This window comes from Copadichromis virginalis, linkage group LG3 (assembly GCF_057382275.1).
Source record: "Copadichromis virginalis isolate Kocher_CV1m ecotype Utaka linkage group LG3, C_Virginalis_male_GT1.1, whole genome shotgun sequence".
Taxonomy (NCBI): domain Eukaryota; kingdom Metazoa; phylum Chordata; class Actinopteri; order Cichliformes; family Cichlidae; genus Copadichromis; species Copadichromis virginalis.
In genome coordinates this window covers 31,432,213-31,448,947 of record NC_140620.1, presented here as the reverse complement: position 1 = coordinate 31,448,947, position 16,735 = coordinate 31,432,213, and the positions used below count along the sequence as shown (strand labels likewise).

At 42.1% G+C, this 16,735-nt stretch overlaps 1 protein-coding gene across 1 annotated transcript; it reads right to left on the bottom strand.

Moving 5' to 3' along the window:
• Positions 1–857: 857 nt before the first annotated feature.
• adhfe1 (alcohol dehydrogenase iron containing 1) lies at positions 858–16,259 on the bottom strand. The gene is made up of 14 exons (XM_085450672.1): positions 16,157–16,259; positions 15,193–15,230; positions 15,026–15,075; positions 13,878–13,931; positions 13,568–13,722; positions 12,319–12,515; positions 12,172–12,249; positions 11,878–11,983; positions 11,508–11,660; positions 11,312–11,410; positions 10,539–10,617; positions 5,981–6,077; positions 5,345–5,502; positions 858–1,407 (listed from the first exon to the last, which is right to left on the bottom strand). Exons 1-14 carry the CDS (start codon positions 16,207–16,209, stop codon positions 1,324–1,326), a joined length of 1,401 nt encoding a protein of 466 aa, XP_085306798.1. The 5' UTR covers positions 16,210–16,259; the 3' UTR covers positions 858–1,323.
• Between the last annotated feature and the right edge of the window lie 476 nt (positions 16,260–16,735).

Genomic DNA, 16,735 nt, shown 5'->3' with positions numbered 1-16,735 from the left:
TCTAAGAAAGAAGCTTTACAGGAAAACATGATGAACTAGAATTTGAGACTAAACAACCAGACAATCTAATCAGAAAAACGCTGTGCTTTTAATGAGCAGCTTTGACAGCGACCAATCAAACACCAGCAGCTTCATGCTGACAAACTCATACTTCAATCAACTGCGTTTCAGTCAACTTTTGTGAGAATTCAGACTTTAACATGTTGTGTTTAAAGCTGCTCTCTTTGATTAAATATCAAAGAGAGCAGCCTCTGTCAGTGCGCCCCAGGGTGGCTGTGGCTACAATGTAGCTGCCATCATCAGTGTGTGAATGTGTGTGTGAATGGGTGGATGACTGGATATGTAAAGCGCTTTGGGGTCCTTAGGGACTAGTAAAGCGCTATATAAATACAGGCCATTTACCATTTTACCATTTAAATAGACACAAGTAATCAGTTGAACAAAATATTAATTAAACAAACTGGCATCAGTCAATAGTTAGGCAAGCAAGCAAAATAATTTGGCAAGCTGGCAAAACAATCAATCCATCAGTGAAAAAAAACATTAACTTGTCAAATTATTAAAACATCAAATATGTATCATTTGTGTAAATGTGAAGGAGTGTCTTCCTCCCCTCATCCCCAACCAGCAGATGACTGCACCTCACTGCACATGGTTCTGCTGGAGGTCTTGTCCTTTTAAAATGGAGTTTTTCCTTCCCACTGTCACCAAGTGCTTACTCACAGGAGGTTCTTTAAATGTTAGGGTTTTCTCTGTACTATTGTAGGCTCGGGATTGTGAAACATATGAAATAAATGCATACAATTTGATCTTGTAATAAAAAAGAAATAAATCAGAAAACAACCAGAAAAACATGCTCAAAGTGCTGAGCTTCTTTATTTGAACTATACCAGACTGAGCAACTCATCAGAATTGGAGTTTCTGCAGCAGAAACCTTAAAATGTTACATCTAAAACACACCTGATACTTTCTGATATTGAAGCAGGATTTTATCAAATAATTCATCTGTCTGTTAGAGCAGATATAATGTGAGAAAACTGTCTTCATTATTTCCATAAAATTACCATATCTTTAATATGACTTCACTCACTTTGTGACTTCACAAATTAAAACAAGAACACAGTGTGGTTATGAGCAGTTAGAGGCTCAATACGTTTGAATCGGTGATCATTTCAAAGAATTTAAAGGATGAGCTCAATAATAATCCCTAAGAATCTTCTAATCAAAGCTCAAACGAAAAACGTCAACGATTTTGAGCCTGTGAGGGGTTTTTAGACTCAGAACGGCATCCTCTGGTGGCTGTGTGAGGAACTGCAGCTGAGTTTAGTAGAGCTTCATGCAGCCCTCAAAGAGCCGACTCAGATCCTCCACCGTGTGCGCTCTGGGAGACAGCTTGGTCACTCGCTCCTGGAAACAAACCAGAAGAAATAAAACATAAATCAACACATGTATCCAAACAAATATCTCCTTAACCCTTTAAGACCTACCATAGAACCAATTCCGCCAGAGCTTATCTTTATATTTTTCCATGCTGTGGAGCCATTTCTGGGAGCATTTCAAGTTGCTATACATCAATACAACCATTACAGCCTAAATTTTAATAATATGTATGCATTAAGTGTATAGTAATTACATAAATTGTAAAAAAGTGCAATAAACTACAAAAAAATTGAAAATCGTTTTTGTTTTTTAACATATATTTCTAGTTAGAGAAATTTAAGAGGCTTATCCCTCAAAACTGTAAATACTAGAGATGGCACGATACCACTTTTTTATGTCCGATACCGATACCGATATCATAAATTTGGATATCTGCCGATACCGATATGAATCCGATATAGTGTTTTTTAATCAACAAAACTGTTTTTTAAAATATCTTGCTGCATTTTGAAAGTCTGCAAGTTCATACTCAAGTTTAAAACAACAACTACACTAAAGCTATTCTGTTATACCTGTATACAAAAAAAATATTTCATAGTTCAGCAATACTGATCAATCTAATAAACTTAGACCTACACCATCCTCCCTATTCTGGTATTTTAAAGAGTACTTAGCGTAAATATTAAGCAACCTAACTAATAGGGTTCCAACTCCCAGCAACAACAAAAATAAATAAATAAAAAATAGGGAACCACCCCTCACGCGCCACCTCATGATGCTTAATCGACGTAATCAACCTTAATTTGATGCAGTGTGAAAAAAAAATACACAGAAATCAATTATTTTTCAAGAAATATTAAATAGATTCAACATCTTTCTTCAACAAAATTGCAGACTGCACAGATGGTACCTTCCCAAAGGAAAAAGTACTATAGCTTACTAGGGTTGTTACGGCTGTGGCCATAAGAACACTGTGTGGGCTGTTTGTTCTGTGTCTCTTTACTGTGTTTAAGACTCTCTACAGGTCCCTCCCCTAATGAAGAGTAGTGAGCAGCTGATTGGACCATGGAACAGGTGACCACATTCAAAAAGCCGCTCTGACAGCTCCAGGGAGAGAGAGAGAGAGAGTGTGGAACGAGCGAGTAGCCTGACAGCCGTCGCAGTCCTGACCCTGGTTTTCCCAGCCTGTGTTTATCTTGTGTATTTGTGGGAGTGTGAATTGTAAAAGCCGCTCCTAGTGCTTTAGCTGAGAGCTTAGGCACTCGTGGGCTGAAGCGGAAGGGGTGAGCTGCCTTTTCTTTTGGAATCGTTTTCTCCTGTTTTCTTGGTCAGGGAGCGAGGGATAGCTCTGTCATTTGTTTGTTCTTTTTTCTTTCTTAGGGTTTAGTTAGTCTTTTCTGGTGGGACTTAGTTGGTTTTGTTTATTATTTTGGCCTGGGCTCACCCTGGAGCTATGCTTCTTGTCCTTAAATAAAATCACTTTTTTTTTACTCACAACTGGTTTGGATGTTTGGCTTGGGAACCAGGGCGGGGATTTGTCTCTCTCTCCTCCAACCTTGTGTGCGTCCCTACCCGCCTAGCCTAGGGGCGTAACAAGGGTATATTAGACTTAATAGTTACTATATACAGTAATTGACTTCTATTCATTTTACATCAAATTAAAACTTTGGGTGTCAGATAATTATTTATTAAAAGCTCGACATTTTAAATGAGAATAAGAAAGAAAAGTATGTCTTTGTGCCCCCTTTTCCCAGTTAATGCCCTATCGGCCCCCCTGGCTAAACTTTGCTAGATCCGCCCCTGCACAGTTACCAGCCGTCAGCTACGTAGAAAAAGATCCTGGTGTAGAAAGTAATATTAAATAAATTCTAACAACAGCTTATCAAGCTTAAACGTGCTGCTGTTGTTCATCCGCTGGTTTCCTCTTTCTGGTGCAAAGTGGGCCAAAAACAAACAAGAGAGACGGACTCGCGACAGAAAAGCCGATCACCTGATCATTTAAGCAGTTTCACGATTGAAGTAGCAGCCGGAGAGCGAGAGGCAGTCGCTCGTTAAGCTTAACGCAGGAATGCTTTACAAACGTTCAGAGATGGACTTACACACTTGCTTTACTTCTCTCGGGGATAACTTTGTCGGAGATGAAATGCCAGGTTGCTAGCGAAGCTCCAAATGCTATCCAGACCACCGACAGGTCCCGCATGCCACAGCCGCTCTATCACGTGATGCATACTGCTCCGACTGCTAACGTTCTGAGGCGAGTTACGGCGTGTTGCAAGTTTTGTGAGGTGCTTTCGTGATATTTAATGGATCGGATTACATTTTTTATTTTTCTCCGATATCCGATCCAGTAATTTAGGTCAGTATCGGACCGATACCGATACGTAATATCGGATCGGTCCATCTCTAGTAAATACAAAAAAAGTTGCACAAAATAGTTTCCCACCACAGGAAATTTATTTTGAGTGTCTTCATAGTTTTATTTTTGAGATACACCAATTTTTATATACTGCAGGAAAAACGAAAATAAATATTATACTGCAAATTTGCAAAAAAGCAGCATATGCATCAAAATAAACTATTTCCAGCAGTGCAATATGAGTCCTAAGCATCCCAGAAACGACACAGAAAGTCATAAAGTCAAACATAACTTTTAAAAACAGCAGTATAAGCTCCTGAGGCCTTGATGGTAAAAAACTACATTTCTGCGAAAATGACGTCACTTCCAGTTTCGGGCAGGTAATGGCGGACATGCGATAGCTCACGCTGACATCTATTCCAATGTAGGAAGTGTTATGAACAGCTGATCGGATTGGTAAAGCGTGTTTCTGGAATATTATGTATTTGTTGCTGCAAGCGCTTTTTATGCAATTTTTGCAAAGCTATATGTGGAAGGAAACCGTGACCTAGGACAAGCTGATGGCATAAGATGTAAGTACAACTCCTCCGGTTTCACATGCAAAAAAATTATTGTGCTAGCTCACGTGGTTGTAGTGTTACTGGTATTTAAAAATAGTTACGCAAAACGGAGCGTGTCCGCTCTGACCGGTTTTAAAGGGTTAAAGCCATGTTACAAATAGCACCTCCTTGTGAAGGACACAGGGCCAGGGTGGACCAGGTTTAGGCCTGGTCCACCCTGGCCCTGACTCACATTACATCACATTTGCAGATCTGAAATCAGCTAATTCAAAGAATCAAAAAAAGAAAAAAAAAATTATTATTACTATTATTATTATTATTATTATTATTTATTTTATTTTTTTTACTATTTAATTTGTAAAAATGTGTATACACACACACACACACACACACACACACACACACACGTAGGAAAATATTTAGTATACACATCCAGAAATGCATACACTATTATATATTGTACATATATTTATTAGTTTCAGGTTGGCCATTCTTGTATTTTGCTCGTTTGTGTTGTTGTGTTTGCACATCTCTGTTGCTTGTGGGGCTCGCACACAAGAATTTCACTCGCATGTGCTGTGCCAGTGTGCCTGCACATGTGATGTGACAATAAAAGTGATTTGATTTGATTTTGAGAAGTCTATGAATAATAAGGTCACATAATGCAGTCCGAACATGTCACTCAAAAAATAGCTTGCACAATCGAGCATTAAAAGATTACATGGGGAGAAAACACAATACTACGGGGCCTTCCACTCTGTCTGGACAGTTTAATACCCTTCTAACATTCAAACCAGAAAACAAATTGCACATGTTTTTGAGGAAAAACATACAAAGCAAGTAGCCTATGAGTCTGACCAGGATCTGAACCCAGGACCTCTCACACCCTAAGCACTAAGGTCTTGAATAATCGTCACAAGGAAGCAAACTGGGGATAGAAGTGACATCAAAAGAGAGAGGTTGATGTCTTAATGTAAAAATATGGGATGACTCAAGAAATTCACAGTTTAACCCAGGAGTACACATATGAAGGGGGACTCTGACCCACCTGAGGGATCGTTCCTTTCACTAGTGCCGGGATGTCGTCTTTGGTGTATCCCACAGCTCCCAGTCCATCTTCCACGTGCAGGTCAAACAGAATCTGACGCAGCGTGTCGGCCAGAACGGCACCCGCATCCTCCCTCTTCACCTGCCGGATATCTGCACCTGAACATAGCACAGAGAAAGTCTGTTACTGCACAATTTTTAAAGAGTGATGGCAGTTTTGGTGAATTTGGATATTTTCTATTGATAGCTGAAGAAATAAAGTGCTACTACTGCAAAAAAATAAAGAAAGAAAATTCGATTTTTTCTATTTTAGACTTCTTTAAAAAGGTACAAAGATCCCTTAAAAACCTTATTTTTGAATACCTTCAATATTCTTAAATAACTGAAAAGTCTCTCAATGGAGGCATTTAAGGTCCCGCTGACTGTCTTGGATGTTTGATGTTTCACTGTTTGTGTGCCCTGTTGTTGTTGGATGTTCCTCTCCAGTGTATTTCTGTCTTTTTTTCTAACTGAGTGATTTTATTTGGCTCATTGAAGTCTGGAAACCTTTTGGTTTGGCTGGATAAATAAAGTAGACATTCCACACAGTCTCTATTATACTAAATCTAATATGGCCTAGTGTGAGGCGTTCAGGTACCGAGGATCTCTGCGGCCTCAAGGTGGCGCTCCGGACACATCGGGGCTGTGAAGTTGAAGACGGCCGGAGACGTAAGGACAACGGAGAGCCCGTGAGGCTGAAAACACAAAGTTTAACAGAACATTTTATTTAAAAGCTGCACAGGTCGAGTATGAAACAAAGTAAAGTTCTGTGTGGAGTTCCTCAGGGAACCTGCACGGGTCCATCTCAGTCAGAGGTGTAGTGTTTTGTTTAAGCACCAGAGCATTGGCCACGCTTGAGTCATCCATCATTCAACTCTAATTAAGCAAAGTGATCAAATGTCAGAATGAATTTAAGAATATGAAGTCATCTGTCTGACCATCCTCATCAGTTCTTCCATGCTGCTCACAGCTCTCTCCCTCCCTGGTGTCTTTTCTCTCAGTCTTTCCAACGTTGCCATCTCTCTGCTTCACTTATTTCTGCTCAATTTTTAATTCTGCATTATTCTCATCACAACATGTGAGTAATTAATAAAATATCACTAAAAACTTTATAATAATGCCAGAGTACCTCAAGTTTTTTGTTGGTCAGTTTGTACATAAATGATTTACCTGAAATTTGTACCTGTAGTGTAACTTACAAATGTTTGCTAATGATATGCTTTTATATCTATATGTTAAAAACCAAGAAGCAACAGTCCCTTTAAAATAAACAAACCCATAGCTCTTCACTCACTCCTGACCCTGCGTGTTTATAGCTGAGCCCTCTTCTGCTGAAACCTGCAGAACTGAAGTTAACTAAGTTTCAGGGTTTTAGTCTCATTTCTGCACAGAAATCGGGTCATAATCTAAATATTTTTGTGGTACTTTGCTCAAAACACCATTCTCCTACAGTGTCTTGTTTCTATTGGACTCATACACTTCAGATAGAAATGTGTATCAACCTCATCTGTTAATGTGACTGTGTTAAGATAAGAAGGAACTTTATTGTCCCACGTGGCCAAACAGTACTAAATATAGCAGCACTTGCATGTGAAAACCAGCTCCAAACCTCGAGAAGTAAATTACTTATCTAATTAGTAAAAATTTGTTTCCCTTAATACAGCTCCAGCAAACATTCAAGTACATGATGATGTGACTCCAAAGTACAATAGATGTTGGGACAAAGGAGAGCTTATAGCGATTTGTTTTTCAAGTACTTGCTGTTTACTGGTGCCGAGGGTAATAAGTCATACTCTAAAAAATGGATCATTAACAATTTTATGAGCCTGAGGAAAAAACTGATTTCTTGTATCTTGATTGGAGAGATTGGTGCTCTTTCATTTCTATGTTTGCATATTTTCATTGCTGTTTTTACCAGTTTAATCTTCAGTCTTGACTTTACTGTAAGTAAACCAAATCAAGCTGCTGCACCATATCTAATCAAACTTTAAAGCACTGCATTATAAAAAAAAAAAAACCCATAACCTTATCGCTACGAACGATGTGTGTTAGACTTTAAAAAGTACCTGCAGAAAAATAAAGGCATGCAACTGTCCACATGTCACAGTAACAGCACCTTCATGTACTCGGGCCTAGAATGAGCGATAAATTGTGTTCATGGTACAGGCCAGCTGCTTCACACAGAGTTCTGTTTGTAATAATGCAGCTCTCTTTTGGATAAATCCTAAATAAATAACCGTGGAAATGTTTTTTTCCCTCTTGGAAAATGAAAATCATCACTCCAGCTGCACTACACCAGTGATCTCAGCCAAGAACATCTGTTTGCAATGCCAGCTGTCAGTAGCGGTTTTTGATACGGGCGACACGGGCGGTTGCCCGGGGCGGCATTGTGGTGGGGTGCGGTATCACGGGCATTGGCAAAAAAAAAAAAAAAAAAATTTGTTCGTACTCATGCTGCCCCAACATCAGCCAGCGCATATTGGGAATGGCATAGGCACCGATCGGCTTTCTATTGCGGCTAGCTTGACTGTGACTTCGTAAGTGAGGGCTCACTTGACCACGGTCCCATCAGCTGGGAGTTTTTAGGGCGCCCTCCGTTTGCAAGGTGTGACTGCTGCTTGTGGCACAGGGAGGAGGGGGCGGGGCGGGACAGACACCAGACATTATGATACAGACTTGTAATTTGCACCGATGTTTTTTCGAAATTCTGTACGCGAAAGGTGGGTGCACCTGCTCTGCTGCTGAAGTCAAAGTAAACTTTATTGTCATCTCTGCTACAGTCCAGTAAATAGAGAGACGAGACGACGAGGCTCCAGTTACAGCAGTGCAAGAAAACAAACAATAAATATAAGAAGAGTAAGAAAATAAATATACACTTTAGGACTCGGGTTAAAGGGATCAATAACAATTTAAAATTTATAATTTACAGTTTGATGATTTAAAGTCTAAGCGATCAGGGGCAGTACCTGTGGACTGGCAGACCGGGGTGGTGGTCCCCATCTTTAAGAAGGGGGACTGGAGGGTGTGTTCCAACTACAGGGGGATCACACTCCTCAGCCTCCCTGGGAAAGTCTATGCCAGGGTGCTGGAAAGGAGAGTTCGTCCGCTAGTCGAACCTCGGATACAGGAGGAACAATGCGGTTTTCGTCCTGGTCGCGGAACACTGGACCAGCTCTTTATCCTCTCCAGGATACTTGAGGGTGCATGGGAGTTTGCCCAACCAGTCTACATGTGTTTTGTGGACTTGGAGAAGGCATTCGACCGTGTCCCTCGGGGTGTCCTGTGGGAGGTGTTGCGGGAGTATGGGGTGTCTGGCCCATTGCTACGGGCCATTCGATCCCTATACAACCGTTGCAAGAGCTTGGTTTGCATTGCCGGCAATAAGTCGGACTCGTTCCCGGTGGGTGATGGGCTCCGCCAGGGCTGCCCTTTGTCTCCGGTTCTGTTCATAATTTTTATGGACAGGATTTCTAGGCGCAGCCAAGTGGCGGAGGGCTTTCGCCTTGGTGGCCTCAGAATCTCATCTCTGATTTTTGCGGATGATGTGGTTCTGTTGGCTTCATCGGGTGAGGGCCTCCAGCTCGCACTGGAACGGTTCGCAGCCGAGTGTGAAGCAGCGGGAATGAGGATCAGCACCTCCAAATCTGAGGCCATGGTTCTCAGCCGGAAAAGGGTGGAGTGCCCACTCCGGGTCGGGGATGAGTTCCTGCCCCAAGTGGAGGAGTTCAAGTATCTCGGGGTCTTGTTCGCGAGTGATGGGAGAAGGGAGCCGGAGATCGACAGACGGATAGGGGCTGCAGCTGCAGTAATGCGGACGCTGCACCGGTCCGTCGTGGTGAAGAGGGAGCTGAGTGTAAAAGCGAAGATCTCAATTTACCGGTCGATCTACGTCCCTACCCTCACCTATGGCCACGAGCTGTGGGTAGTGATCGAAAGAACGAGATCGCGGATACAAGCGGCAGAAATGAGCTTCCTCCGAAGGGTGGCTGGCCTCTCCCTTAGAGATAGGGTGAGAAGTTCGGCCATCCGGGAGGGGCTCAGAGTAGAGCAGCTGCTGCTCCACATCGAAAGGAGCCAGCTGAGGTGGTTCGGGCATCTGACAAGGATGCCCCCTGGGCGCCTCCTGGGTGAGGTGTTCCAGGCATGTCCTACCGGGAGGAGGCCCCGGGGCAGACCCAGGACACGCTGGAGAGATTATATCTCTCGGCTGGCCTGGGAACGCCTTGGTATTCCCCCGGATAAGCTGGAGGAGGTGGCTGGGGAGAGGGAGGTCTGGGCCTCTTTGCTTAGGCTGCTGCCCCCGCGACCCGGCCTCGGATAAAGCGGATGAAGATGGATGGATGGATGGATGGATTTAAAGTCTCACACAACCTGTCGAAAGGGGAGGAGAGCCCTGCTGCTTCCAAATAGAGCACATTTCATTCATAATGTTGTAAATCCAAGCTCATTGTGTATTCATGATTTGAATCCTGGGTTGTGCAAAATCCCAGAAATACACCTTAGACAAAGCAAATCTGTGAACTAAGATGTAGGTCTATTAGGTTATGTTGTGGTGATCATCGAGTTGGGGGACTTATGTTCATACTGAAGTGCAAAATTAAAACCAATGGAAGATGGACAAAAAAAGTTCAAAGTCATCGGGTGCTCAGTTTAGAAAAAATAGAAAAGAAGAGGAGGAGAAACGAGCAACAGATACAGGTAAGCAGATGTGTCATTGGATAATGGCAGGTCATGCTGAAACAATCAGAGTCAGAATACTTTATAAGGAAATAATGTGTGTTACAGTTGCTCCAAAAAGAAATGGTAAAAATAGCAACAGTAACAGACTAAACTCCAAACAATATGTTATGTTACAGATTTTAATATTAATTAGTCATTGTCAATTTGTCCTGTTCTCATTGTATGACGTATTATGATGGCTGTTTGGTAGCCGTTTGCATACTATGCATACTCTCTCTAACTTCGTGTGTGTGTGTGTGTGTGTGTGTGTGTGTGTGTGTGTGTGTGTTTGTTTCTCTGGTGAAATTCAGTATGGTTCAGACAACAGTTTTATGTTAATGTACAATCCTTAATATGTTTTATGTGTGTGGCGCCCAGGGGGCCAAACAGGCTAGGACCGTCACTGCCAGCTGTGATGTCCAGTAATGATCACTCACCACTAGGGGGTGCTCCACGTTGTAACCCTTGGCTGAGTGAGTCTTGACGTTTCCTGCGATGGGATAGGACATCCCGTGACTGAAAGGAGGGAACCACAAACAGGTTTATTTAGAAACGCTCACGCAAAGGTCTGGATCAGTTTAGCTCAAATAGGAAAATATGCACGTTGGCTATGGGAGCTCAAATAAACTGCAAAATAAGAAAAGTCCAGCAAATAGAAAAACACTACAAAAGCACACAAAACACATTGCGGGAGGGGGCAGTAAAGTTGTATGTCTCAATCACATGAATCATACAATACTGCAGATACATGTTTGCTATTAGCTGTATACCATTAGCTTGTTACTTTCATCACAAAAACACTTCTGGTTTATTATCTGTTTTTTTTTTTTTTGTTCTTCTGCATCGTCTGCTGGTGTTTCTACATTTTCAGTGCATTTCATCCACTCATCACTGTAAATAAGGCCTTAAACTGTCCCTAAAGTTTCAATGTGATGTCACCAAAGTGTTAAAGAACACCTACAATCACAGGTGACATTTTAAAACCACAATCAGCTGTCTGTACTGCAACGCTGCAGAAACAGAGCCATGAACTAATGAGCTAAAAACCCTCTTCAAAGCCTGATTTCCATTCTCACTGATGAAGTTCAAGGAAACGTTTGCAGTTTAATTGAAGCAAATTAAATAGTTAAACAAATTTCAAAAGAAGATCAGCTGATGAGCACAAACAGCCTGCATGCAGGATTACAGGAAATCTCAGTCTTAGTCTTACCACAGATGAACCCCGGCATTCCCAAAGCCAATCCCAGCAAACACGCTGGCCAGGTGCATGCTGGAACGAGCCTCCAGGTCCTCAGGGTCTCGCACAGCTCTGTAATCAATCAATCAAGACTTATTTCAATTACAAATGAATTCAGTTGAATGAAATGCATATCATGGATATACTTTAGCTGTAGTTGGGGCCATACCGTTTCATGTACTTGGCGACCACGTGGAGAGCATGGCGGGACCAGACATCGCTGATGGGGTTGCTGCCCTGGTAGGCTGGGCGGTTGATGGGGTTTGTAGGGCAGGGGCTCCTCTGGTCGTAGGGCAGGGCGGTGTATGACTCCAGGGCATGACTGAAAGGCAGAGATCAATCAGTGTGATGGAAGTGTCTCACATCAGGTTGGCAGTATCTCTACCTCTACGAAAACATGAAGGGAACACGCCATCATCACAGCAAATAATAATTATATTAATACTAATAATATAATGATAACAAAAATAATAATGATGAATCAAAAAAGATAGAAAATGCAGAAAATGAATAAATGTCCTTCATAAGTACAGACAGACCAGAGGACGTCGAAGCCACTGTTGGCGGCGACTCTCTCAGGCATGCTCAGTGTGTGCGTCGGGTCCACGATGCCCAGCGTGGGTCTGATGGCTCTGCTGGCAATTCCTGAGCATAAACAGCCAATCACAGCTCAGGGTCCATCATAAGAACTTGGATAATGAATAACAGCTCCCGCAGCTTGGTTTCTATTGGCTGATTTATGTTTTCTATTAAATCTTCACTGACTGTCTTTCTAAAACATCTCAAAGGGGAAAATCAACTTCTAATATGCTTTTATATCCCTATTTTTATACCTGTTTTGGCTTTTAAGGGCTCGTAGTCGAAAATGGCGACACCTGTGGTCTCACTGCCGGTGCCTGCAGTTGTGGGAACTGGACCCAAAAACCCAAAGTTAGCCACAAAGATGGAGGAAGAAGGAAAAAAAGCGGGACGCGTCATACCTGCAATCAGCGGTTTCACAGCTCCACTCACCGGCTTCCCTTTGCCAATCGGAGCATTGACAAAGTCCAGGAAGTCGGCATCGGGGTGACACGCGTACAGATTGGCCGCTTTACATGTGTCGATCACTGAGCCACCGCCCACCGCCACAAACGCATCAAAGGCGTGGTTTTTAGTAAAGGAGATGGCATCTTTAAAGCTGAAATTCAGCAGAGATCGAGCTGAGGTCATTTCATCTGATAAATTAACTTATTCATTTACTTACTGATTGTCTGCCATTAACACTGCTTAAGTATTTCAGCACTCTGATGTTCATTCTGTGAGGAGGAAGAGTCATGTGACCCTGTGAAACGCCCCTATGTAGGTATGTGAGCCGACTCAGAGCCATGAAAAAGCCTGGCTCTCATGAACTTTCTTCTCTCCTCTCTGATGAGACATTTTGGACACAAAGACAGGTTTTTTTCTCTTCATCTGACAGGCAATCATTAATCAGACCATCACTTGTGACAGCGACCTCATTGAACGCACCTGGGGATCTTTTTATCATTTGCGGATTTTAGCCAAAGTCAAGTCTTACCTTTGCAGGAACGATCTAGAAAGAGTGGTCCATGCTTTTATTACTTCACGGCTAGACTACTGCAATTCCCTCTATGCTGGCCTAGATAGTTCCTGTCTACATCGCCTTCAACTGGTGCAGAACGCTGCCGCTCGCCTGTTGACCGGTTCAAAAAAAAGAGACCACATCACTCCGGTTCTCTGCTCTCTCCACTGGCTCCCAGTTGCCTTTAGGATTGATTTTAAAATCTTACTGCTGGCTTTTAAGGTTTTAAATGGCACTGCACCTTCTTACCTGTCAGAACTCCTTAGTACTTATCGCCCCAGGAGATCTTTGAGGTCAGCCGACCTGATGCTTTTAGATGTTCCCAGGTATAAATTAAAGACAAAGGGAGAGAGGGCGTTTGCTGTGGCTGCACCCAGACTGTGGAACAGCTTACCTCCTCACGTCAGACTCTCCAAAAGCCTAGAAACTTTTAAAACCGCTCTTAAAACTCACCTCTTTTCATTGGCTTTTAGAAAGGTTTAATTTATTTGTTTTATTTATTTTTATTTTATTTTTTTCAGCGAGGTGTTACTACGAAATTGTGTTCTATTGTATTTTTATCTGTATTTACTGTACAGCACTTTGGTCAGCCTTGGTTGTTTTTAAATGTGCTCTATAAATAAACTTGACTTGACTTGACTTGACCTGACCTGGAGTCCGTTGGCTCGACGCGGACATTGTCATAGACTTTGTACTTGACTCCGTTTTTCACTAGAGACTCAAGAACAGCCTTCATTGGAGGAAGTTGGGACAAGTTCCTGTCTGTCATCACGCAGACGTTTTTTGCGCCGAGGTTCTGCAGGTCCTGCACGCAGAGAACAGCGAACAGCCACAATGATAGGAAGGACAACACAGAGAGCCACATTGGTCACTCCTTCTCAATGCATCACATTAAAAGAAGAAAGAAAAATTCCTATCTGACCATCACATGACAGCAATGAGGAGGATGAAGCTGGTTACCATGCCGATCTCTTTGCTGACTCCTTCTCCATAGCGGATGTTGGAACTCGCCATCTGAAGGAAATAAAAAGAGAAGTGAGTGCAGTACCTACCTGAGTAGGTGCTAATGGAAAAGGGATATAAGTGTGTAGTTTATCAGTCTGTTTATCATTGGGATAAAGACTGTCCACACAAAGACGAGCAAGTCAAGACTGATGGTGGTACACATAAAGTTGAGGATTGTTACCTCACCCACAGAAATCCTTATGACCCAGTGACCTTACGCATTTATCCAAGATAGATGCACCTCTAGTATCAATCTGAAAATCCTATATCGCCTCATTCTTGAGTTACTGTGTTCACAAACTTGTGGGTCTATGCCATGGCCTGTCCAACAGGGTGCCAATAATACTCCATCAGCCTTTTACGGCTAAGGGGTAAAAATGCCACTGTGCAGACTTTGCATGAAACAAAGATGAGCAGCATCAAAGAACTTATACAAACTCAAAACTTGGAATTTTTGACAACCTCAACAGTCTGTAGATGGAGGTCACAGGTGTCAGTTCCCGTTAATGCACCACAGGAAATACAGATATGGTGGTTTGGGAGTTAGTTCTAGATCAACAGATCCATGTGTAACATGCGAGCCGCAAAGTTTGTACTAAAATAAGCTGTGTAAACATGTTGGGACTATTTCTGCTGGAAAGTTGGACATGTCAACATTGAAGTCTATGGGGACTAAGTTACTCCTTGGACCCTCTGCTGGATGTTAGAAGAACTGCAGCTTTCATGCTGCTTTGATTTTTAGTCTCTCCTGTATTTGTACAGGTCAAAGCTTCAAATGAAATTCAGTGCATTTTCAGAGCAATCCCACAGACTAAAGGAACTACTTTGTGGGTCTTAGAAAAGTGAAGAGCTCGGTTTGGAGAGCTGACAGTTTTAGCTACTTCTGCAGATGAATCCAGGAAAACATTCAAAACTTTAAGTTCTCATTCTGTGGTTGGTTGAATCCATCAGTTGATTAAAAAAATGAAAGAAGCTTCATTTGAATGTGTGAATGTGAGCTGAACTCTGAGCTGACACACATTAATGATTTACATCTCCTAACAGCCTTCAAGCTGAACTTCTTAAATCAGACACTTATTAAACAGAGTCTGGTGTGACATTACCTCAAAGGCATAGTCAGTTTTCCGGACGGTGCAGGGTGCCGCTCTGACACCTGCAGAGATAGAAATCAAGCCATCAGTTAAGGATCCACATTGATCAGGATGCACTTGTCTTCCTTTTCAGGGACTCTGATAAATACATGAATGATGTGTAGATGAGTGCAGGTTACCCTGGTGGAAGGTGTTGGAGTGAGCAGGACATCTGCACCTGTTCACACAGAGCAGAAGTCATGTCACCAATCTGCACATTTAGAGAAGGTTCAGCAGTTGAGTTGTTGCAGTAGCTCCTGAACATCTCATGCACAGGAAGCATTTCCTTGTCATTCTTCCTCCAACCTGACAAAGATGGGTTCAGTATTTGAACCCAAACTGCCGATGTCCACTCATGAAAACATCCAAAAAGGAGACCATTAGGTTTTTATGTTAGTGTCACGATGTTTCCACGTCCTATGACTCCACTACAATGTGATTGGTCATTTGCAATGTTGAACCTGGACAAAGATTAGTTTTGTTAATTCAGGAACAACACCAACACAACGATATCAGAGCGAGCATTAGACGTCAAACTGTGCAAAATGTGAGGATGCACTGACAATTTACATGAGAGAATGTGAAAGTGGCTCTAAAAGCATTAGATATTCCAGGTGCAGCTTTACACCTGTACCTGGTCACATGTGCTCCCAGAAATCACTCAAATTTCACTTTTTTTTCCGGAAATGTGTGTGGTCAAATGTGACTGCAAAACTAGGAGTTTTAATTTAAAAAATCTTTCAGTGAAACATTCAAAGGAGCTTGCAAAGAAAAGCGTCTGGACTTCTTTAAGTTGTTTAAGTCCAGACGCTTTTCTTTGCAAGCTCCTTTGACTACGATGACCTGGATGACTGAGAACCTTCACAGACATTCAGTGAAACATGTTTTTCACAGGTGAGCCGGATTTTAAAGAACTCTCCTCTGATCCAGAACTTGTGGCCTCCTGAGCTCTTCCCTCAATAAAACTGAACTTTAACCGGAAAATTCAAAAACGCTGTTATCTTTGAGCGGACTCTGGCACACTCAGTCTCCGCCCCTCGAAGGAAACCAGTAACAGTTCTTTTCAGTCTGGATGAATCTATTTCCGGTTCGAATTTAACTTACGCCGCGCGCTCGAGTTGCCTAAGCAGGTGAACGACCCGGTCCCGACCCGCCATGTCCAAGATGTGAATGACCCTCTGCAACGAACAGCCGACCCCGGTCAAGAGGTTGCTTCCGCCTCTGATTTTCACAATAAAGGCCGCTCAGACACATTAGAAGCACGAGGACAGACGTAGAAAACACCCGTTGGGCTGTCATTATTATTATTATTGTTGTTGTTGTTATTATTATGACAAAATAACGAAATTGAGGCAATAATTCCTCACATGGTACAAAAAACTTTAACACAAAAATACTGATATGAATATAAATATAAATTACAATATTTAGATATAATTTACTGTGTATGAGAAAGTAAAATGTTTAATACGTGTATATGCTTCATTACATTCACAAATTTACAAATACCCAGTAAGAAATAGATATAAGAAAAAAAATCATGTGCATGGACTGAACATGAGGTATTTGCAGGCCATGTGTATACATATTTTATGTATATCCTGAGGCTTTTAGTTGTTTGGAGTTGAGGAGTACAAAGTGAACTTTATTTACATATTATAAACTGTAGTAGTTACGTGGGCA